Source organism: Heptranchias perlo, unplaced genomic scaffold (assembly GCF_035084215.1).
Source record: "Heptranchias perlo isolate sHepPer1 unplaced genomic scaffold, sHepPer1.hap1 HAP1_SCAFFOLD_456, whole genome shotgun sequence".
NCBI lineage: Eukaryota > Metazoa > Chordata > Chondrichthyes > Hexanchiformes > Hexanchidae > Heptranchias > Heptranchias perlo.
The window spans coordinates 160442-186849 of record NW_027139470.1 but is presented as its reverse complement, the minus strand read 5'-3'; the positions used below and the strand labels follow the sequence as shown (position 1 = coordinate 186849).

The 26408-nt window shown below is 55.9% G+C and overlaps 1 protein-coding gene across 1 annotated transcript; it reads right to left on the bottom strand.

Moving 5' to 3' along the window:
* Positions 1–358: 358 nt before the first annotated feature.
* LOC137313279 (mitochondrial import receptor subunit TOM40B-like) lies at positions 359–26177 on the bottom strand (the record flags this gene model as incomplete). Its single annotated transcript, XM_067979402.1, has 8 exons — positions 25875–26177; positions 22787–22854; positions 18408–18497; positions 15460–15561; positions 10524–10629; positions 10276–10398; positions 1846–1922; positions 359–510 (listed from the first exon to the last, which is right to left on the bottom strand). Coding segments are annotated over exons 1-8 (800 nt in total), but the record flags the coding sequence as incomplete, so codon positions are not given.
* Between the last annotated feature and the right edge of the window lie 231 nt (positions 26178–26408).

Here is a 26408-nt window from a genome sequence, read left to right as displayed (position 1 = left end):
TGTGATGAGGGGGAGATGGAGCAGAGAGGGAGGAGGCTCGTGGGGAGCATAAACACCGGGATAGACCAGAGGGGCCGAATGGCCTGTTTCTGTGGTGCAGACTCCATGTAACTCGAGGGTTTACATGTAGAATAACAGATACCCGGGAGTGAGTTACAGACTGGAATCTAATCGAGGGGTTCGGGGGGGTTTATATATAGAATAACAGATACCCGGGAGTGAGTTACAGACTGGAATCTAATCGAGGGGTTCGGGGGGTTTATATATAGAATAACAGATACCCGGGAGTGAGTTACAGACTGGAATCTAATCGAGGGGTTCGGAGGGGTTTATATATAGAATAACAGATACCCGGGAGTGAGTTACAGACTGGAATCTAATCGAGGGGTTCGGGGGGGGTTTATATATAGAATAACAGATACCCGGGAGTGAGTTACAGACTTGGATCGTGCCTCGACTTTGTACCTCACTGATAACCTCTTCTCCCCTGTGTTTCGCAGGAAGGGGTCTCTGAAGGTGAAGAAATGAGATTGATCTTTATCCTGGGTCGATCAGTGACGGACTCGAAACGGAAAATTTGCAAGAATGAGGCGAAAGGTGAGTACGGAGAAAGAGTGCGGACTGGATACAATGGGAGTGCGACCGGGAGAGAGATAGGAAGGGAAAGAGGGTGGGGGTGGACGAGACACAGACAGAGGGACAGATTATGTTCTGTGGGAGTTCTGCTCCTGATACGATGTTACAGAGATCTGGGAGGGTCGGAGGGGCTGGAGGAGGTTACAGAGATCTGGGAGGGTCGGAGGGGCTGGGGGAGGTGACAGGGATCTGGGAGGGTCGGAGGGGCTGGAGGAGGGTTACAGAGATCTGGGAGGGTTGGAGGGGCTGGGGGAGGGTTACAGAGATCTGGGAGGGTCGGAGGGGCTGGAGGAGGGTTACAGAGATCTGGGAGGGTGGGAGGGGCTGGAGGAGGGTGACAGAGATCTGGGAGGGTCGGAGGGGCTGGAGGCGGGTTACAGAGATCTGGGAGGGTCGGAGGGGCTGGGGGAGGGTTACAGAGATCTGGGAGGGTGGGAGGGGCTGGAGGAGGGTGACAGAGATCTGGGAGGGTCGGAGGGGCTGGAGGCGGGTTACAGAGATCTGGAAGGGTGGGAGGGTGGGAGGGGCTGGAGGAGGGTTACAGAGATCTGGGAGGGTCGAAGGGGCTGGAGGCGGGTTACAGAGATCTGGGAGGGTGGGAGGGGCTGGAGGAAGGTGACAGAGATCTGGGAGGGTCGGAGGGGCTGGAGGAGGGTTGCAGAGATCTGGGAGGGTCAGAGGGGCTGGAGGAGGGTTACAGAGATCTGGGAGGGTCGGAGGGGCTGGAGGAGGGTTACAGAGATGTGGGAGGGTCGGAGGGGCTGGAGGAGGGTTACAGTGAGCACAGGGGGTGAATGGGACTGGGTGCGAGTTGGGATACGGAGGGGGCCAGCAGAGCTCCAGATGAGCTGATGGTTGCGGAGCCCGCAAAGGTGGGAGACCTCTGGGAACAGCGGAGTCCGGAGGTGACAAAGGAGGCGGACGAGGGTTTCGGGGGGAGACGGGCGATTTCACGCCAGGTGGAAGCAGGCGGTCTTGGCGACGGAGCCGATGTGCGGTCGGAAGGTCACCTCAGGGTCAAATCGGACGCCGAGGATGCCAAGGCCCCGGTCCAGCTTCGGACAGTGGCCAGGGGGAGGGGGAATGGAGTCGGTGTATGGAGACCGGAGTTTGTCAGGGGTCGGCTGGGGCGGGGCGGGGGGGGGGAGTGAGGCCAGAATCGGAGTCGACCGTGACGCAACCCTTGGATGAATAGCCAGGCCGGCTCACCTGGTCGTTAGCTTGATGGTAGTAACTTCCATGGACTCCGCCCCGACCAATATTCAGGGTGCTGATCCACTGGGAGGCTGGGTGACATCGAGATAGTTAACAGACTGTCGATATAACCCACACCCCTCACAGATATAACCCACACCCCTCACATTAACACTGATATAACCCACACCCCTCACTGTAACACTGATATATGCCACGCCCCTCACTGTAACACTGATATACCCCACACCCCTCACTGTAACACTGATATATGCCACGCCCCTCACTGTAACACTGATATATCCCACACCCTTCACTGTAACACTGATATATCCCACACCCCTCACAGATATAACCCACACCCCTCACATTAACACTGATATAACCCACACCCCTCACTGTAACACTGATATACCCACACCCCCTCACTGTAACACTGATATATCCCACACCCTTCACTGTAACACTGATATATCCCACACCCCTCACAGATATAACCCACACCCCTCACATTAACACTGATATAACCCACACCCCTCACTGTAACACTGATATATGCCACGCCCCTCACTGTAATACTGATATATCCCACACCCCCTCACTGTAACACTGATATATCCCACACCCCTCACTGTAACACTGATATAACCCACACCCCTCACTGTAACACTGATATAACCCACACCCCTCACTGTAACACTGATATAACCCACACCCCTCACTGTAACATTGATATAGCCCACACCCCTCACTGTAACACTGATATATCCCACACCCCTCACTGTAACATTGATATAACCCACACCCCTCACCGTAACACTGATATGTCCCACACCCCCTCACTGTAACACTGATATATCCCACACCCCTCACTGTAACACTGATATATCCCACACCCCTCACTGTAACACTGATATATCCCACACCCCTCACTGTAACACTGATATATCCCACACCCCTCACTGTAACACTGATATAACCCACACCCCTCACTGTAACACTCTGATATATCTCACACCCCCTCACTGTAACACTGATATATCCCACACCCCTCAGTGTAACACTGATATATCCCACACCCCTCACTGTAACACTGATATATCCCACACCCCTCACTGTAACACTGATATATCCCACACCCCTCACTGTAACACTGATATACCCCACACCCCTCACTGTAACACTGATATATCCCACACCCCTCACTGTAACACTGATATATCCCACACCCCTCACTGTAACACTGATATATCCCACACCCCTCACTGTAACACTGATATACCCCACACCCCTCACTGTAACACTGATATATCCCACACCCCTCACTGTAACACTGATATACCCCACACCCCTCACTGTAACACTGATATATCCCACACCCCTCACTGTAACACTGATATATCCCACACCCCTCACTGTAACACTGATATACCCCACACCCCTCACTGTAACACTGATATATCCCACACCCCTCACTGTAACACTGATATAACCCACACCCCTCACTGTAACACTGATATATCCCACACCCCTCACTGTAACACTGATATATCCCACACCCCTCACTAACACTGATATATCCCACACCCCTCACTGTAACACTGATATATCCCACACCCCTCACTGGAACACTGATATAACCCACACCCCTCACTGTAACACTGATATAACCCACACCCCCTCACTGTAACACTGATATAACCCACACCCCTCACTGTAACACTGATATATCCCACACCCCTCACTGTAACACTGATATAACCCACACCCCCTCACTGTAACACTGATATAACCCACACCCCCTCACTGTAACACTGATATAACCCACACCCCTCACTGTAACACTGATATATCCCACACCCCTCACTGTAACACTGATATATCCCACACCCCTCACTGTAACACTGATATAACCCACACCCCCTCACTGTAACACTGATATAACCCACGCCCCTCACTGTAACACTGATATATCCCACACCCCTCACTGTAACACTCTGATATACCTCACACCCCTCACTGTCGCACTGATATATCCCACACCCCTCACTGTAACACTGATATAACCCACACCCCTCACTGTAACACTCTGATATACCTCACACCCCTCACTGTAACACTGATATATCCCACACCCCTCACTGTAACACTCTGATATACCACACACCCCTCACTGTAACACTGATATAACCCACGCCCCTCACTGTAACACTGATATATCCCACACCCCTCACTGTCGCACTGATATATCCCACACCCCTCACTGTAACACTGATATACCCCACACCCCTCAGTGTAACACTGATATATCCCACACCCCTCACTGTAACACTCTGATATACCTCACACCCCTCACTGTCGCACTGATATATCCCACACCCCTCACTGTAACACTGATATACCCCACACCCCTCACTGTCACACTGATATATCCCACACCCCTCACTGTAACACTGATATAACCCACACCCCTCACTGTAACACTCTGATATACCTCACACCCCTCACTGTAACACTGATATATCCCACACACCTCACTGTAACACTCTGATATACCCCACACCCCTCACTGTAACACTGATATAACCCACACCCCTCACTGTAACACTGATATATCCCACACCCCTCACTGTAACACTGATATATCCCACACCCCCTCACTGTAACACTGATATAACCCACGCCCCCTCACTGTAACACTGATATAACCCACAGCCCTCACTGTAACACTGATATAACCCACACCCCTCACTGTAACACTGATATACCCCACACCCCTCACTGTAACACTGATATATCCCACACCCCTCACTGTAACACTGATATACCCCACACCCCTCACTGTAACACTGATATATCCCACACCCCTCACTGTAACACTGATATAACCCACGCCCCCTCACTGTAACACTGATATAACCCACAGCCCTCACTGTAACACTGATATAACCCACACCCCTCACTGTAACACTGATATACCCCACACCCCTCACTGTAACACTGATATATCCCACACCCCCTCACTGTAACACTGATATATCCCACACCCCTCACTGTAACACTGATATATCCCACACCCCTCACTGTAACACTGATATAACCCACACCCCTCACTGTAACACTGATATATCCCACACCCCTCACTGGAACACTGATATAACCCACACCCCCTCGCTGTAACACTGATATACCCCACACCCCCTCGCTGTAACACTGATATAACCCACACCCCCTCGCTGTAACACTGATATACCCCACACCCCCTCGCTGTAACACTGATATATCCCACACCCCTCACTGCAACACTGATATATCCCACACCCCTCACTGTAACACTGATATAACCCACACCCCTCACTGTAACACTGATATATCCCACACCTCTCACTGGAACACTGATATAACCCACACCCCTCACTGTAACACTGATATATCCCACACCCCTCACTGTAACACTGATATATCCCACACCCCTCATTGGAACACTGATATAACCCACACCCCCTCGCTGTAACACTGATATACCCCACACCCCCTCGCTGTAACACTGATATAACCCACACCCCCTCGCTGTAACACTGATATATCCCACACCCCTCACTATAACACTGATATAACCCACACCCCCTCGCTGTAACACTGATATATCCCACACCCCTCACTGTAACACTGATATAACCCACACCCCTCACTGTAACACTGATATATCCCACACCCCTCACTGCAACACTGATATATCCCACACCCCTCACTGTAACACTGATATATCCCACACCCCCTCACTGTAACACTGATATATCCCACACCCCCTCACTGTAACACTGATATACCCCACACCCCCTCGCTGTAACACTGATATATCCCACACCCCTCACTGTAACACTGATATATCCCACACCCCTCACTGTAACACTGATATACCCCACACCCCTCACTGTAACACTGATATAACCCACACCCCCTCACTGTAACACTGATATAACCCACACCCCTCACTGTAACACTGATATATCCCACACCCCTCACTGTAACACTGATATATCCCACACCCCTCACTGCAACACTGATATATCCCACACCCCTCACTGTAACACTGATATAACCCACACCCCTCACTGTAACACTGATATATCCCACACCCCTCACTGTAACACTGATATAACCCACACCCCCTCACTGTAACACTGATATAACCCACACCCCCTCACTGTAACACTGATATAACCCACACCCCTCACTGTAACACTCTGATATACCCCACACCCCTCACTGTAACACTGATATAACCCACACCCCTCACTGTAACACTGATATATCCCACACCCCTCACTGCAACACTGATATATCCCACACCCCTCACTGTAACACTGATATATCCCACACCCCTCACTGTAACACTGATATATCCCACACCCCTCACTGTAACACTGATATAACCCACACCCCTCACTGTAACACTGATATATCCCACACCCCTCACTGTAACACTGATATAACCCACACCCCTCACTGTAACACTGATATATCCCACACCCCTCACTGTAACACTGATATACCCCACACCCCTCACTGTAACACTGATATAACCCACACCCCCTCACTGTAACACTGATATACCCCACACCCCTCACTGTAACACTGATATAACCCACACCTCTCACTGTAACACTGATATACACCACACCCCTCACTGGAACACTGATATACCCCACACCCCCTCACTGTAACACTGATATATCCCACACCCCTCACTGTAACACTGATATAACCCACACCCCCTCGCTGTAACACTGATATACCCCACACCCCCTCGCTGTAACACTGATATACCCCACACCCCCTCACTGTAACACTGATATACCCCACACCCCCTCGCTGTAACACTGATATACCCCACACCCCCTCGCTGTAACACTGATATAACCCACGCCCCCTCACTGTAACACTGATATAACCCACAGCCCTCACTGTAACACTGATATATCCCACACCCCTCACTGTAACACTCTGATATACCCCACACCCCCTCACTGTAACACTGATATACCCCACACCCCCTCGCTGTAACACTCTGACACACCCCTCACTGTAACACTGATATACCCCACACCCCCTCGCTGTAACACTCTGACACACCCCTCACTGTAACAATGATATACCCCACACCCCCTCGCTGTAACACTCTGACACACCCCTCACTGTAACACTGATATATCCCACACCCCTCACTGTAACACTGATATAACCCACACCCCTCACTGTAACACTCTGATATATCCCACACCCCCTCACTGTAACACTGATATATCCCACACCCCTCACTGTAACACTGATATACCACACACCCCCTCGCTGTAACACTGATATATCCCACACCCCTCACTGTAACACTGATATACCCCACACCCCCTCGCTGTAACACTGATATATCCCACACCCCTCACTGTAACACTGATATACCCCACACCCCCTCGCTGTAACACTGATATATCCCACACCCCTCACTGTAACACTGATATAACCCACACCCCTCACTGTAACACTGATATATCCCACACCCCTCACTGTAACACTGATATATCCCACACCCCTCATTGTAACACTGATATATCCCACACCCCTCACTGTAACACTGATATACCCCACGCCCCCTCACTGTAACACTGATATAACCCACAGCCCTCACTGTAACACTGATATATCCCACACCCCTCACTGTAACACTCTGATATACCCCACACCCCCTCACTGTAACACTGATATACCCCACACCCCCTCGCTGTAACACTCTGACACACCCCTCACTGTAACACTGATATACCCCACACCCCCTCGCTGTAACATTCTGACACACCCCTCACTGTAACACTGATATACCCCACACCCCCTCGCTGTAACACTCTGACACACCCCTCACTGTAACACTGATATATCCCACACCCCTCACTGTAACACTGATATAACCCACACCCCTCACTGTAACACTCTGATATATCCCACACCCCCTCACTGTAACACTGATATATCCCACACCCCTCACTGTAACACTGATATACCCCACACCCCCTCGCTGTAACACTGATATATCCCACACCCCTCACTGTAACACTGATATACCCCACACCCCCTCGCTGTAACACTGATATATCCCACACCCCTCACTGTAACACTGATATACCCCACACCCCCTCGCTGTAACACTGATATATCCCACACCCCTCACTGTAACACTGATATAACCCACACCCCTCACTGTAACACTGATATATCCCACACCCCTCACTGTAACACTGATATATCCCACACCCCTCATTGTAACACTGATATAACCCACACCCCTCACTGTAACACTGATATATCCCACACCCCTCACTGTAACACTGATATAACCCACACCCCCTCGCTGTAACACTGATATAACCCACACCCCTCACTGTAACACTGATATATCCCACACCCCTCATTGTAACACTGATATAACCCACACCCCTCACTGTAACACTGATATATCCCACACCCCTCACTGTAACACTGATATATCCCACACCCCTCATTGTAACACTGATATAACCCACACCCCTCACTGTAACACTGATATAACCCACACCCCTCACTGTAACACTGATATATCCCACACCCCTCACTGTAACACTGATATATCCCACACCCCTCACTGTAACACTGATATATCCCACACCCCTCACTGTAACACTGATATATCCCACACCCCTCACTGTAACACTGATATATCCCACACCCCTCACTGTAACACTGATATATCCCACACCCCTCACTGTAACACTGATATATCCCACACCCCTCACTGTAACACTGATATACCCCACACCCCCTCACTGTAACACTGATATAACCCACACCCCCTCACTGTAACACTGATATATCCCACACCCCTCACTGTAACACTGATATACCCCACACCCCCTCGCTGTAACACTGATATATCCCACACCCCTCACTGTAACACTGATATAACCCACACCCCTCACTGTAACACTGATATAACCCACACCCCTCACTGTAACACTGATATAACCCACACCCCTCACTGTAACACTGATATAACCCACACCCCTCACTGTAACATTGATATAGCCCACACCCCTCACTGTAACACTGATATATCCCACACCCCTCACTGTAACACTGATATAACCCACACCCCTCACTGTAACACTGATATAACCCACACCCCTCACTGTAACATTGATATAGCCCACACCCCTCACTGTAACACTGATATATCCCACACCCCCTCACTGTAACACTGATATAACCCACACCCCTCACTGTAACACTGATATAACCCACACCTCTCACTGTAACACTGATATATCCCACACCCCTCACTGTAACACTGATATAACCCACACCCCTCACTGTAACACTGATATAACCCACACCTCTCACTGTAACACTGATATACCCCACACCCCTCACTGTAACACTGATATATCCCACACCCCTCACTGTAACACTGATATATCCCACACCCCTCACTGTAACACTGATATATCCCACACCCCTCACTGTAACACTGATATATCCCACACCCCCTCACTGTAACACTGATATATCCCACACCCCTCACTGTAACACTGATATATCCCACACCCCTCACTGTAACACTGATATATCCCACACCCCTCACTGTAACACTGATATATCCCACACCCCTCACTGTAACACTGATATATCCCACACCCCCTCGCTGTAACACTGATATACCCCACACCCCTCACTGTAACACTGATATAACCCACACCCCTCACTGTAACACTGATATACCCCACACCCCCTCGCTGTAACACTGATATAACCCACACCCCCTCACTGTAACACTGATATACCCCACACCCCCTCGCTGTAACACTGATATACCCCACACCCCCTCACTGTAACACTGATATATCCCACACCCCCTCGCTGTAACACTGATATACCCCACACCCCTCACTGTAACACTGATATAACCCACACCCCTCACTGTAACACTGATATACCCCACACCCCCTCGCTGTAACACTGATATAACCCACACCCCCTCACTGTAACACTGATATACCCCACACCCCCTCGCTGTAACACTGATATACCCCACACCCCCTCGCTGTAACACTGATATACCCCACACCCCCTCGCTGTAACACTGATATACCCCACACCCCCTCGCTGTAACACTGATATATCCCACACCCCCTCACTGTAACACTGATATACCCCACACCCCCTCACTGTAACACTGATATACCCCACACCCCCTCGCTGTAACACTGATATAACCCACACCCCCTCACTGTAACACTGATATACCCCACACCCCCTCGCTGTAACACTGATATACCCCACACCCCCTCGCTGTAACACTGATATACCCCACACCCCCTCGCTGTAACACTCTGACACACCCCTCACTGTCAGACTTACTCGCGTACATCCCTGCCAAGGTTAAAATGGCTCCCTCCTCGGTCGGCCGCCTGTGATAAACCATCTCACCGCCAAGCACGAGGTTCCGGGTGACGCTTTGCAGGAAGTGGGCGACCAAAATCACTGAGGGCACAAAAGGCAAAAAAAAAAGTCGCACGGGAAGAATCTGCTTTCTGTCGCCCCCCACCCCCCCAAACCGAGCTCTGAACCCCGGGGGTCGAAGGGGGGTGAAAGGTCGCGGGCCTGACCTGATTCGTTGATGACGTCCGGGTTCCCGAGGGTAAAGGTCGCGGTGAAGGAATCGCCTCGATATTCCGAGTCGAACTGCCAGGTCAGGAAGTTCTCCTGCTGCGTCTGCGGAAGGGAAGAGAAAGGGGTTTATTTCCCTCCCCTCCGGTCCGCCTTCCCCCCCCCCCCCGCCCCCCCTCCCCCACCTCGGACCCCCTCCCCTCCGATTTCCCCCCCCCCCCTCTCCAATCCCCCTCCCTCCGCGATCCCGCTCCCCACCGATTCCCCTCTCCCTCTGCGGTCCCCCTCTCTCTTATCTCCCCCCCCTCCCCCCTCTTATCTCCCCCCCCCCCCCCCTCTTATTCCCCCCCCTCTTATCCCCCCCCCCCCTCTCTTATCCCCCTCCCTCTCCGATTCCCCCGCCATGTACCCCCCTCCCCCTCAGGTCCTCCTCCCCCTCTGGCCACCCTCTCCTCCGATTCCCCCTCCCTCTCTTATCCCCCCTCCCTCTCTTATCCCTCTCCCCCCCCCTCTTATCTCCCCCCCTCTCTTATCCCCCTCCCTCTCCGATCCCCCCGCCATGTACCCCCCTCTCCCTAAGGTCCTCCTCCCCCTCTGGTCACCCTCTCCTCCGATTCCCCCTCCCTCTCTTATCCCCCCCTCCCTCTGCGATTCCCCCCCCTCCCTCTGCGATTCTCCCCCTCCCTCTGCGATTCTCCCCCTCCCTCTGCGATTCCCCCCCCTCCCTCTGCGATTCTCCCCCTCCCTCTGCGATTCCCCCCCCTCCCTCTGCGATTCCCCCCCTCCCTCTGCGATTCCCCCCCCTCCCTCTGCGATTCCCCCCCCTCCCTCTGCGATTCCCCCCCCTCCCTCTGCGATTCCCCCCCTCCCTCTGCGATTCCCCCCCTCCCTCTGCGATTCCCCCCCTCCCTCTGCGATTCCCCCCCTCCCTCTCTTATCCCCCCCTCCCTCTGCGATATCCCCCCCTCCCTCTGCGATTCCCCCCCCTCCCTCTGCGATTCCCCCCGCCACGTACCCCTCTCCCCCTCCCGTCCTCCTCCCCTCTCTGTCCCCCCTCTCCTCCGATTCCCCTTCTCCGATTTCCTTCCCCTCCCCTCCGTCCCCATCCCCTCCGATCCTCTCCCTTCCAACTCCCTCCCCTCCCCTCATTTTCTGAAGGTGCTAACTCTCCCTGGGGTACACACCGACTACCCTCAACTGGCTGGAAAAGATTCTGTCATTTCAATAAACCGAGGGTCCCCGTCTGCCCCCCTCTCGGGTGGATGTGAAAGATCCCACGGCCACTATTGGATGAAGAGCAGGGGGGAGTTCTCCCCGGGGTCCCCGGCCCCGATATTTATCCCTCGAACAACATCACTGAACAAAAAAACCAGATGATCTGGGTCATTTATCACATCGCTGTTTGTGGGATCTTGCTGTGCGCAAATTGGCTGCCTCGTTTCCCACATTACAACAGTGAGCGCACTTCAGGAAGTCCGTCATTGGCCGTGAAGAGTTTTTCTGGGATGTCCTGAGGTTCTTCACAGGAGCCTAAATCAGACCTCGAGCCACGTGAGGAGATATTCGGACAGGTGACCAAAAGCTCGGTCAAAGAGGGAGGGTTTAAGGAGAGTCTTAAAGGAGGAGGAGGAGAGAGAGAGGCGGAGAGGTTTAGGGAGGGAATTCCAGAGCACAGAGGCCCCAGGCAGCTGAAGGCACGGCCGCCAATGGTGGAGCGATGGGAATCGGGGGAGATGGGCAAGAGGCCAGAATTGGAGGAGCGCAGAGATCTGGGAGGGTTGGAGGAGGTTGGAGAGATCTGGGAGGGTCGGAGGGGCTGGAGGAGGTTACAGAGATCTGGGAGGGTCGGAGGGGCTGGAGGAGGGTTACAGAGATCTGGGAGGGTTGGAGGGGCTGGAGGAGGGTTACAGAGAACTGGGAGGGTCGGAGGGGCTGGAGGAGGGTTACAGAGATCTGGGAGGGTCGGAGGGGCTGGAGGAGGGTTACAGAGATCTGGGAGGGTCGGAGGAGGTTACAGAGATCTGGGAGGGTCGGAGGGGCTGGAGGAGGGTTACAGAGATCTGGGAGGGTCGGAGGAGGGTTACAGAGATCTGGGAGGGTCGGAGGAGGTTACAGAGATCTGGGAGGGTCGGAGGAGGTTACAGAGATCTGGAAGGGTCAGAGGGGCTGGAGGAGGTTACAGAGATCTGGGAGGGTCGGAAGGTCTGGAGGAGGGTTACAGAGATCTGGGAGGGGCTGGAGGAGGTTACAGAGATCTGGGAGGGTCGGAAGGTCTGGAGGAGGGTTACAGAGATCTGGGAGGGGCTGGAGGAGGTTACAGAGATCTGGGAGGGTCTGAGGGGCTGGAGGAGGTTACAGTGATCTGGGAGGGTCGGAGGAGGTTACAGAGATCTTGGAGGGTTGGAGGGGCTGGAGGAGGGTTACAGAGAACTGGGAGGGTTGGAGGGGCTGGAGGAGGGTTACAGAGAACTGGGAGGGTTGGAGGGGCTGGAGGAGGGTTACAGAGATCTGGGAGGGTCGGAGGGGCTGGAGGAGGTTACAGAGATCTGGGAGGGTCGGAGGGGACTGGAGGAGGTTACAGAGATCTGGGAGGGTCGGAGGGGCTGGAGGAGGTTACAGAGATCTGGGAGGGTTACAGAGATCTGGGAGGGTCAGAGGGGCTGGAGGAGGGTTACAGAGAACTGGGAGGGTCGGAGGGGCTGGGGGAGGGTTACAGAGATCTGGGAGGGTTGGAGGGGCTGGAGGGGGTTGCAGAGATCTGGGAGGGTTGGAGGGGCTGGAGGAGGGTTACAGAGATCTGGGAGGGTCGGAGGGGCTGGAGGAGGTTACAGAGATCTGGGAGGGTCGGAGGGGCTGGAGGAGGTTACAGAGATCTGGGAGGGTCGGAGGGGGTTACAGAGATCTGGGTGGGTCGGAGGGGCTGGAGGAGGTTACAGAGATCTTGGAGGGTCGGAGGGGCTGGAGGAGGTTACAGAGATCTGGGAGGGTCGGAGGGGCTGGAGGAGGTTACAGAGATCTGGGAGAGTCGGAGGGGCTGGAGGAGGTTACAGAGATCTGGGAGGGTCGGAGGGGCTGGAAGAGGGTTACAGAGATCTGGGAGGGTTGGAGGGGCTAGAGGAGGTTACAGAGATCTGGGAGGGTTGGAGGGGCTGGAGGAGGTTACAGAGATCTGGGAGGGTTGGAGGGGCTGGAGGAGGTTACAGAGATCTGGGAGGGTCGGAGGGGCTTGAGGAGGTTACAGAGATCTGGGAGGGTCGGAGGGGCTGGAGGAGGGTTACAGAGATCTGGGAGGGTTAGAGAGGCTGGAGGAGGTTACAGAGATCTGGGAGGGTTAGAGAGGCTGGAGGAGGTTACAGAGATCTGGGAGGGTCGGAGGAGGTTACAGAGATCTGGGAGGGTCGGAGGGGCTGGAGGAGGGTTACAGAGATCTGGGAGGGTCGGAGGGGCTGGAGGAGGGTTACAGAGATCTGGGAGGGTCGGAGGAGGTTACAGAGATCTGGGAGGGTCGGAGAGGCTGGAGGAGGGTTTCAGAGATCTGGGAGGGTCGGAGGGGCTGGAGGAGGGTTACAGAGATCTGGGAGGGTCGGAGGAGGTTACAGAGATCTGGGAGGGTCGGAGAGGCTGGAGGAGGGTTACAGAGATCTGGGAGGGTCGGAGGGGCTGGAGGAGGGTTACAGAGATCTGGGAGGGTCGGAGGGGCTGGAGGAGGGTTACAGAGATCTGGGAGGGTCGGAGGAGGTTACAGAGATCTGGGAGGGTCGGAGAGGCTGGAGGAGGGTTTCAGAGATCTGGGAGGGTCGGAGGGGCTGGAGGAGGGTTACAGAGATCTGGGAGGGTCGGAGGAGGTTACAGAGATCTGGGAGGGTCGGAGGGGCTGGAGGAGGGTTTCAGAGATCTCGGAGGAGGGGCTGGAGGAGGGTTACAGAGATCTGGGAGGGTCGGAGAGGCTGGAGGAGGGTTTCAGAGATCTCGGAGGAGGGGGGGGCAACGAAGTCCATGGAGGGGGTTTGAAAAGAAGGATGAGAATTTCAAAATTGAGGTGTTCCCGGACTGGGAACCAATGTCGGTCCAGCGAGCACAGTGGGTGATGGGTGAGACTGGTCACTTGATGTAAACTAAAGGGTCCAATTTTAAAGGGGGCGCAGGAACAGAGAGACCTGGGGGTGGAGGGACACAAATCATCGAAGGTGGGCAGGGCAGGTTGAGAAAGTGGTTAAAAAAGCAGACGGGACCCCGGGCTTTATAAATAGAGGCACCGAGTGCAAAAGCAAGGAAGTCATGATGAACCTTTTATAAAACACTGGTTGGGCCACGACTGGAGGATTCAGTCCGGATCAGGGCACCGCACTTTGGGGGAAAGATGTGACGGCCTGAGAGAGGGTGCAGAGGAGAGATTTACTGGAATGGTTCCAGGGATGAGGGACCTCGGTTACGGGGAGAGACTGGAGAAGCTGGGGGTCGTTCTCCTGGGAACAGAGACGGTCGCGGGGGAGATTTGATCGAGGCGATCGAGATCAGGAAGGGTTTTGAGAGAGTCAATAAGGAGAAACTGATTCCCAGTGGGCAGGAGGGTCGGGGACCAGAGGACACGGATTGAAGGGGAACGGGAGAAGAGCCAGAGGCGGGGGAGAGATGGGGAGACATTATTTTACGCAGCGAGTCGTTCTGATCTGGAATTCGCTGCCTGAAAGGGAGGTGGAGGCAGATTCAATAATAACTTTCAAAAGGGGGAATTGGAGAAAGACCCGAAGGGGGAAAATTTACAGGGAAAGAGCAGGCAGTGGGGGGGAGTGTGAGACCAATTGGAGAGCTCTTTCGAAGGGCCAGCAGAGGCACGAAGGGCGTAATGGCCTCCATCTGCGGTGCATGACTCGATGTGACGGCCTGAGGAGACTTCTCAATCCCGGTGTGACCCTTCCCGAGACGCGGACCCACCTGGAACGCTGCTTTGGCACGAATTCTGTCTGCGACCAGAACAACGCAATGGGCGTTCAGACTTCCCATACTGTCCATTTCCCCGAATAACAACGGAAAGTTCTGCAGTCAGGGATGCAAAAGATTCGGTTATCGTCCCGCGAAATCTCGATGGACCAAACCCCTTCCCGTTCACTCCCACTGTACGCAATCCCAATGGGACCAAACCCCTTCCCATTCACTCCCACTGCACGCAATCCCAATGGGACCAAACCCCTTCCCGTTCACTCCCACTGTCCACAATCCCAATGGGACCAAACCCCTTCCCATTCACTCCCACTGTGCACAATCCCAATGGACCAAACCCCTTCCCGTTCACTCCCACTGCACGCAATCCCAATGGGACCAAACCCCTTCCCGTTCACTCCCACTGCACGCAATCCCAATGGACCAAACCCCTTCCCATTCACTCCCACTGTACACAATCCCAATGGACCAAACCCCTTCCCATTCACTCCCACTGCACGCAATCCCAATGGACCAAACCCCTTCCCATTCACTCCCACTGTGCACAATCCCAATGGACCAAACCCCTTCCCATTCACTCCCACTGTAAACAATCCCAATGGACCAAACCCCTTCCCATTCACTCCCACTGTACACAATCCCAATGGGACCAAACCCCTTCCCATTCACTCCCACTGTACACAATCCCAATGGACCAAACCCCTTCCCGTTCACTCCCACTGCACGCAATCCCAATGGGACCAAACCCCTTCCCATTCACTCCCACTGCACGCAATCCCAATGGGACCAAACCCCTTCCCGTTCACTCCCACTGTACACAATCCCAATGGACCAAACCCCTTCCCATTCACTCCCACTGTACGCAATCCCAATGGGACCAAACCCCTTCCCGTTCACTCCAACTGTACACAATCCCAATGGACCAAACCCCTTCCCGTTCACTCCCACTGTACACAATCCCAATGGACCAAACCCCTTCCCATTCACTCCCACTGCACGCAATCCCGATGGACCAAACCCCTTCCCGTTCACTCCCACTGTACATAATCCCAATGGACCAAACCCCTTCCCATTCACTCCCACTGAACACAATCCCAATGGACCAAACCCCTTCCCATTCACTCCCACTGTACACAATCCCAATGGGACCAAACCCCTTCCCGTTCACTCCCACTGTACACAATCCCAATGGGACCAAACCCCTTCCCGTTCACTCCCACTGTACACAATCCCAATGGGACCAAACCCCTTCCCGTTCACTCCCACTGTACACAATCCCAATGGACCAAACCCCTTCCCGTTCACTCCCACTGTACACACTCCAAATGGACCAAACCCCTTCCCATTCACTCCCACTGTACACAATCCCAATGGACCAAACCCCTTCCCATTCACTCTCACTGTACACAATCCCAATGGACCAAACCCCATCCCATTCACTCCCACTGTACACAATCCCAATGGGTCCAAACCCCTTCCCATTCACTCCCACTGTACACAATCCTAATGGACCAAACCCCTTCCCATTCACTCCCACTGCACGCAATCCCGATGGACCAAACCCCTTCCCGTTCACTCCCACTGCACGCAATCCCAATGGACCAAACCCCTTCCCATTCACTCCCACTGAACACAATCCCAATGGACCAAACCCCTTCCCATTCACTCCCACTGTACACAATCCCAATGGGACCAAACCCCTTCCCGTTCACTCCCACTGTACACAATCCCAATGGGACCAAACCCCTTCCCGTTCACTCCCACTGTACACAATCCCAATGGGACCAAACCCCTTTCCGTTCACTCCCACTGTACACAATCCCAATGGACCAAACCCCTTCCCGTTCACTCCCACTGTACACACTCCAAATGGACCAAACCCCTTCCCATTCACTCCCACTGTACACACTCCAAATGGACCAAACCCCTTCCCATTCACTCTCACTGTACACAATCCCAATGGACCAAACCCCTTCCCATTCACTCTCACTGTACACAATCCCAATGGGTCCAAACCCCTTCCCATTCACTCCCACTATACACAATCCCAATGGGTCCAAACCCCTTCCCATTCACTCCCACTGTACACAATCCTAATGGACCAAACCCCTTCCCATTCACTCCCACTGTACACAATCCCAATGGACCAAACCCCTTCCCATTCACTCCCACTGTACACAATCCCAATGGACCAAACCCCTTCCCATTCCCTCCCACTGTCCACAGTCCCAATGGACCAAACCCCTTCCCATTCACTCCCACTGTACACAATCCCAATGGACCAAACCCCTTCCCATTCACTCCCACTGTACACAATCCCAATGGACCAAACCCCTTCCCATTCACTCCCACTGTACACAATCCCAATGGACCAAACCCCTTCCCATTCACTCCCACTGTACACAATCCCAATGGACCAAACCCCTTCCCGTTCACTCCCACTGTACACAATCCCAATGGACCAAACCCCTTCCCGTTCACTCCCACTGCACACAATCCCAATGGACCAAAATCCTTCCGACTCACAGAGGGAGACGGAGGGAAAGCGATTGAGTGACTGAGAGAAAAAGAGAGGGAGAGAGACAAGAGATGGAGTGAGGGAGAGAGACGGAGGGAGAGGGACAGGGACAGAGGCAGGGAAGGAAATCGTGAGAGGGGGAGAGAGAGAGTGAGAGGCGGAGAGAGAGAAAATGTGACGGAGAGGGAGGGAGACGGAGGGAAAGCGAGCGAGTGAGTGACTGGGAGAAAAAGAGAGGGAGAGAGACAAAGAGACGGAGGGAGGGAGAGGGACGAAGAGAGAGAGATGGAAGAAAGCACAGGTGTTGGATCTACTCCAGACATGGGACCAAAGCAACACGCAGGACAGACGGCACCGCACGATGTGACACCCCCAGCCTCTCCTCCAGGGCCGTCCGTCTGCGATGGGCGTGGTTATAACCTACCTCGTTGCTGCTGGCCTGCTGCGATCCTGTGTAGGTGGTGTTGAAGTGATAATGAGGGGACACCGGGCTCATGTGGATTGTGTGGGCCGCCTGAGGGAGGGAAAGAGAGATGTCCAGCCAGTTCAAAGATCAAACTCAACTCCAAGAACAAACTGAGGGTCATTCAAGGTGGCCTCCAAATGGAGCTTTACTCTGAATCTAACCCTGTACCTGACCCTGGGAGTGTTTGATGGGACAGTGTAGAGGGAGCTTTACTCTGTATCTAACCCTGTACCTGCCCCTGGGAGTGTTTAATGGGACAGTGTGGAGGGAGCTTTACTCTGTATCTAACCCTGTATCTGCCCTGGGAGTGTTTGACGGGACAGTGCAGAGTGAGCTTTACTCTATATCTAACCCTGTACCTGCCCTGGGAGTGTTTGATGGGACAGTGTAGAGGGAGCTTTACTCTGTATCTAACCCTGTACCTGCCCTGGGAGTGTTTGATGGGACAGTGTAGAGGGAGCTTTACTCTGTATCTAACCCTGTACCTGACCTGGGAGTGTTTGATGGGACAGTGTCGAGGGAGCATTACTCTGTATCTAACCCTGTACCTGCCCTGGGAGTGTTTGATGGGACAGTGTAGAGGGAGCTTTACTCTGTATCTAACCCTGTACCTGCCCTGGGAGTGTTTGATGGGACAGTATAGAGGGAGCTTTACTCTGTATCTAACCCTGTACCTGCCCTGGGAGTGTTTGACGGGACAGTATAGAGGGAGCTTTACTCTGTATCTAACCCTGTACCTGCCCTGGGAGTGTTTGACGGGAGAGTGTAGAGGGAGCTTTACTCTGTATCTAACCCTGTACCTGCCCCTGGGAGTGTTTGATGGGACAGTGTGGAGGGAGCTTTACTCTGTATCTAACCCTGTACCTGCCCTGGGAGTGTTTGATGGGACAGTGTAGAGGGAGCTTTACTCTGTATCTAACCCTGTACCTGCCCTGGGAGTGTTTGATGGGACAGTGTAGAGGGAGCTTTACTCTGTATCTAAGCCTGTACCTGCCCTGGGAATGTTTGATGGGACAGTGTCGAGGGAGCTTTACTCTGTATCTAACCCTGTACCTGACCTGGGAGTGTTTGATGGGACAGTGTCGAGGGAGCTTTACTCTGTATCTAACCCTGTACCTGCCCTGGGAGTGTTTGATGGGACAGTGTAGAGGGAGCTTTACTCTGTATCTAACCCTGTACCTGCCCTGGGAGTGTTTGATGGGACAGTATAGAGGGAGCTTTACTCTGTATCGAACCCTGTACCTGCCCTGGGAGTGTTTGACGGGACAGTATAGAGGGAGCTTTACTCTGTATCTAACCCTGTACCTGCCCTGGGAGTGTTTGACGGGACAGTGTAGAGGGAGCTTTACTCTGTATCTAACCCTGTACCTGCCCCTGGGAGTGTTTGATGGGACAGTGTAGAGGGAGCTTTACTCTGTATCTAACCCTGTACCTGCCCTGGGAGTGTTTGATGGGACAGTGTAGAGGGAGCTTTACTCTGTATCTAACCCTGTACCTGCCCTGGGAGTGTTTGATGGGACAGTGTAGAGGGAGCTTTACTCTGTATCTAACCCTGTTCCTGCCCTGGGAGTGTTTGATGGGACAGTGTGGAGGGAGCTTTACTCTGTATCTAACCCTGTACCTGCCCCTGGGAGTGTTTGATGGGACAGTGTGGAGGGAGCTTTACTCTGTATCTAACCCTGTACCTGCCCTGGGAGTGTTTGATGGGACAGTGTAGAGGGAGCTTTACTCTGTATCTAACCCTGTACCTGCCCCTGGGAGTGTTTGACGGGACAGTGTAGAGGGAGCTTTACTCTGTATCTAACCCTGTACCTGCCCCTGGGAGTGTTTGACGGGACAGTGCAGAGGGAGCTTTACTCTGTATCTAACCCTGTACCTGCCCCTGGGAGTGTTTGATGGGACAGTGTAGAGGGAGCTTTACTCTGTATCTAACCCTGTACCTGCCCCTGGGAGTGTTTGATGGGACAGTGTAGAGGGAGCTTTACTCTGTATCTCACCCTGCACCTGACCCTGGGAGTGTTTGATGGGACAGTGTAGAGGGAGCTTTACTCTGTATCTAACCCTGGACCTGCCCCTGGGAGTGTTTGATGGGACAGTGTTGAGGGAGCTTTACTCTGTATCTAACCCTGTACCTGCCCCTGGGAGAGTTTGATGGGACAGTGTAGAGGGAGCTTTACTCTGTATCTCACCCTGCACCTGACCCTGGGAGTGTTTGATGGGACAGTGTAGAGGGAGCTTTACTCTGTATCGAACCCTGTACCTGCCCCTGGGAGTGTTTGATGGGACAGTGTAGAGGGAGCTTTACTCTGTATCTAACCCTGTACCTGCCCTGGGAGTGTTTGATGGGACAGTGTAGAGGGAGCTTTACTCTGTATCTAACCCTGTACCTGCCCCTGGGAGTGTTTGATGGGACAGTGTAGAGGGAGCTTTACTCTGTATCTAACCCTGTACCTGCCCTGGGAGTGTTTGATGGGACAGTGTAGAGGGAGCTTTACTCTGTATCTAACCCTGTACCTGCCCCTGGGAGTGTTTGATGGGACAGTGTAGAGGGAGCTTTACTCTGTATCTAACCCTGTTCCTGCCCCTGGGAGTGTTTGACGGGACAGTGTAGAGGGAGCTTTACTCTGTATCTAACCCTGTTCCTGCCCTGGGAGTGTTTGATGGGACAGTGTGGAGGGAGCTTTACTCTGTATCTAACCCTGTACCTGCCCCTGGGAGTGTTTGATGGGACAGTGTGGAGGGAGCTTTACTCTGTATCTAACCCTGTACCTGCCCTGGGAGTGTTTGATGGGACAGTGTAGAGGGAGCTTTACTCTGTATCTAACCCTGTACCTGCCCCTGGGAGTGTTTGACGGGACAGTGTAGAGGGAGCTTTACTCTGTATCTAACCCTGTACCTGCCCCTGGGAGTGTTTGACGGGACAGTGTAGAGGGAGCTTTACTCTGTATCTAACCCTGTACCTGCCCCTGGGAGTGTTTGATGGGACAGTGTAGAGGGAGCTTTACTCTGTATCTAACCCTGTACCTGCCCCTGGGAGTGTTTGATGGGACAGTGTAGAGGGAGCTTTACTCTGTATCTCACCCTGCACCTGACCCTGGGAGTGTTTGATGGGACAGTGTCGAGGGAGCTTTACTCTGTATCTAACCCTGTACCTGCCCCTGGGAGTGTTTGATGGGACAGTGTAGAGGGAGCTTTACTCTGTATCTAACCCTGTACCTGCCCCTGGGAGAGTTTGATGGGACAGTGTAGAGGAAGCTTTACTCTGTATCTAACCCTGTACCTGCCCTGGGAGTGTTTGATGGGACAGTGTAGAGGGAGCTTTACTCTGTATCTCACCCTGCACCTGACCCTGGGAGTGTTTGATGGGACAGTGTAGAGGGAGCTTTACTCTGTATCTAACCCTGTACCTGCCCTGGGAGTGTTTGACGGGACAGTGTAGAGGGAGCTTTACTCTGTATCTCACCCTGCACCTGACCCTGGGAGTGTTTGATGGGACAGTGTAGAGGGAGCTTTACTCTGTATCTAACCCTGTACCTGCCCTGGGAGTGTTTGATGGGACAGTGTGGAGGGAGCTTTACTCTGTATCTAACCCTGTACCTGCCCTGGGAGTGTTTGATGGGACAGTGGAGAGGGAGCTTTACTATGTATCTAACCCTGTACCTGCCCCTGGGAGTGTTTGATGGGACAGTGTAGAGGGAGCTTTACTCTGTATCTAACCCTGTACCTGCCCTGGGAGTGTTTGATGGGACAGTGTAGAGGGAGCTTTACTCTGTATCTAACCCTGTACCTGCCCTGGGAGTGTTTGATGGGACAGTGGAGAGGGAGCTTTACTATGTATCTAACCCTGTACCTGCCCCTGGGAGTGTTTGATGGGACAGTGTAGAGGGAGCTTTACTCTGTATCTAACCCTGTACCTGCCCTGGGAGTGTTTGATGGGACAGTGTAGAGGGAGCTTTACTCTGTATCTAACCCTGTACCTGCCCCTGGGAGTGTTTGATGGGACAGTGTAGAGGGAGCTTTACTCTGTATCTAACCCTGTACCTGCCCTGGGAGTGTTTGATGGGACAGTGTAGAGGGAGCTTTACTCTGTATCTAACCCTGTACCTGCCCCTGGGAGTGTTTGATGGGACAGTGTCGAGGGAGTTTTACTCTGTATCTAACCCTGTACCTGACCCTGGGAGTGTTTGATGGGACAGTGTAGAGGGAGCTTTACTCTGTATCTAACCCTGTACCTGCCCTGGGAGTGTTTGACGGGACAGTGTAGAGGGAGCTTTACTCTGTATCTCACCCTGTACCTGCCCCTGGGAGTGTTTGACGGGACAGTGTGGAGGGATTACCTGAAAATGACGGCTGAGGTTTTTGTTGATAATCAGTTTGACTCCTTCGATTTGTTGAGGGAAAACATCTGCAGGAACAAGTAAATTTCGGCATTAACATTAGTGGAGATACAGTCAGACCCCCGGGGCGCGGGAGTGACGGTCGCCCGCCGGGGCGCGGGAGTGACGGTCGCCCGCCGGGGCGCGGGAGTGACGGTCGCCCGCCGGGGCGCGGGAGTGACGGTCGCCCGCCGGGGCGCGGGAGTGACGGTCGCCCCCCGGGGCGCGGGAGTGACGGTCGCCCCCCGGGGCGCGGGAGTGACGGTCGCCCCCCGGGGCGCGGGAGTGACGGTCGCCCGCCGGGGCGCGGGAGTGACGGCCCCGCCCTTTTCCCAGCTTGGCTCCACCCCCACTAATTGACAGGCTCCCTCTGGCCCCCCCTCTCTGATTGTGATCCTCCCTCAGGCCCCGCCCCCGTCACACTCCCCCAGGCCCCGCCCTCCTGTCACACTCCTTCAGGCCCCGCCCCCTCTGTCACACTCCCCCAGGCCCCGCCCCCTCTGTCTCAGGCCCCGCCCTCCTGTCACACTCCCTCAGGCCCCGCCTTCCTCTGTCACCCTCCCTCAGGCCCCGCCCCCCTCTGTCACACTCCCTCAGACCCCGCCCCCCCTCTGACACACTCCCTCAGGCCCCGCCTCCTCTGACACGCTCCCTCAGGCACCGCCCCCTCTGTCACACTCCCTCAGGCCCCGCCCCCTGTCACACTCCCTCAGGCCCCGCCCTCCTCGGTCACACTCCCTCAGGCCCCGCCCTCCTCTGTCACACTCCCTCAGGCCCCGCCCTCCTCTGTCACACTCCCTCGGGCCCCGCCCCCTCTGATTGTCACACTCCCTCGGGCCCCGCCCCCTCTGATTGTCACCCTCCCTCGGTCCCCGCCCCCTCTGATTGTCACCCTCCCTCGGGCCCCGCCCCCTCATTGTCACCCTCCCTCGGGCCCCGCCTCCTCTGATTGTCACCCTCCCTCGGGCCCCGACCCCTCTGATTGTCACCCTCCCTCGGGCCCCGCCCCCTCTGATTGTCAACCTCCCTCGGGCCCCGCCCCCTGATTGTCACCCTCCCTCGGGCCCCGCCCCCTCTGATTGTCACCCTCCCTCGGGCCCCGCCCCCTCTGATTGTCACCCTCCCTCGGGCCCCGCCCCCTCTGATTGTCACCCTCCCTCGGGCCCCGCCCCCTCTGATTGTCACCCTCCCTCGGGCCCCGCCCCCTGATTGTCACCCTCCCTCGGGCCCCGCCCCCTCTGATTGTCACCCTCCCTCGGGCCCCGCCCCCTCTGATTGTCACCCTCCCTCGGGCCCCGACCCCTCTGATTGTCACCCACCCTCGGGCCACGCCCCCTCTGATTGTCACCCTCCCTCGGGCCCCGCCCCCTCTGATTGTCACCCACCCTCGGGCCACGCCCCCTCTGATTGTCACCCTCCCTCGGGCCCCACCCCCTCTGATTGTCAACCTCCCTCGGGCCCCGCCCCCTCTGATTGTCACCCTCCCTCGGGCCCCGCCCCCTGATTGTCACCCTCCCTCGGGCCCCGCCCCCTGATTGTCACCCTCCCTCGGGCCCCGCCCCCTCTGATTGTCACCCTCCCTCGGGCCCCGCCCCCTGATTGTCACCCTCCCTCGGACCCCGCCCCCTCATTGTTCCTCTCCCTCGGGCCCCGCCCCCTCTGATTGTCACCCTCCCTCGGGCCCCGCCCCCTCTGATGGTGACACTCCCTCGGGCCCCGCCCCGATTGTCACCCTCCCTCGGACCCCGCCCCCTCTCATTGTTCCTCTCCCTCGGGCCCCGCCCCCTGATTGTCACCCTCCCTCGGACCCCGCCCCCTCTGATGGTGACACTCCCTCGGGCCCCGCCCCCTCTCATTGTCACCCTCCCTCGGACCCCGCCCCCTCTGATGGTCACCCTCCCTCGGGCCCCGCCCCCTCTCATTGTCACCCACCCTCGGGCCCCGCCCCCTCTGATTGTCACCCTCCCTCGGGCCCCGCCCCCTCTGATTGTCACCCTCCCTCGGGCCCCGCCCCCTCTGATTGTCACCCTCCCTCGGGCCCCGCCCCCTCTGATTGTCACCCTCCCTCGGGCCCCGCCCCGTCTGATTGTCACCCACCCTCAGGCCCCGCCCCCTCTGATTGTCACCCTCCCTCGGGCCCCGCCCCCTCTGATTGTCACCCTCCCTCGGGCCCCGCCCCCTCTGATGGTGACACTCCCTCGGGCCCCGCCCCCTCTGATTGTCACCCTCCCTCGGGCCCCGCCCCGTCTGATTGTCACCCACCCTCAGGCCCCGCCCCCTCTGATTGTCACCCACCCTCAGGCCCCGCCCCCTCTCATTGTCACCCACCCTCGGGCCCCGCCCCCTGATTGTCACCCTCCCTCGGACCCCGCCCCCTCTGATGGTGACACTCCCTCGGGCCCCGCCCCGATTGTCACCCTCCCTCGGACCCCGCCCCCTCTGATGGTGACACTCCCTCGGGCCCCGCCCCGATTGTCACCCTCCCTCGGACCCCGCCCCCTCTGATTGTCACCCTCCCTCGGGCCCCGCCCCCTCTGATTGTCACCCACCCTCGGGCCCCGCCCCCTCTGATTGTCACCCTCCCTCGGGCCCCGCCCCCTCTGATTGTCACCCTCCCTCGGGCCCCGCCCCCTCTCATTGTCACCCTCCCTCGGGCCCCGCCCCGTCTGATTGTCACCCACCCTCAGGCCCCGCCCCCTCTCTGTCACCCTCCCTCGGGCCCCGCCCCCTCTGATGGTGACCCTCCCTCGGGCCCCGCCCCCTCTGATTGTCACCCTCCCTCGGGCCCCGCCCCCTCTGATTGTCACCCTCCCTCGGGCCCCGCCCCCTCTCATTGTCACCCTCCCTCGGGCCCCGCCCCCTGATTGTCACCCTCCCTCGGGCCCCGCCCCCTGATTGTCACCCTCCCTCGGGCCCCGCCCCCTCTGATTGTCACCCACCCTCGGGCCCCGCCCCGTCTGATTGTCACCCACCCTCAGGCCCCGCCCTCTCCCCCTCTGATTGACAGCTCTCTCCCCCCTCAGCCCCCCCCCCCACTCCGCGGGCTGACCTTTGCACTTGCGGTGGAGCCGCTCGAAGCTGCCGGGGTTGTGCAGCCGCCGCCGCCGCTCGGCCGCCGCCCGGTTCCCCATCGGAGGGAGGAGGTAAGCCGCTTCCTTCTCCTGTCGGTAAGCGAGCGAGGGAGGGAGCGTCGGCCCGATCTCCTTCTCTCCGTGCGATCGGGTGGCTTCAACCGGCCGGCCGGGCGGCCCTCCCCCCTTCAGCCGCGCGGGACCGCCAACCGCCGCCCGCCGGCCGCCGCCATCTTGCTCTGCGGGGCAAGCCGGTGCCCCGCTGCTGCGCGGAGCGCATGACGTCAACAGCCGCCCTCTATAGGTGACGTCAGACGCCCCGCCCCCTCCTCGCCTCTCCATCTCCGCGCTCCCTTCGCGGCGCGATGACGTCATACGCCCCGCCCATTCCGCCGCCGCCATCTTGCTCTGCGGGGCAAGCCGGTGCCCCGCAGCTGCCCGACGAGCTGACGTCAGACGTTGAGTTGGGGGTGGGCTGACGTCATCGGCTCCCCAACGGGCTTCAATCGGTG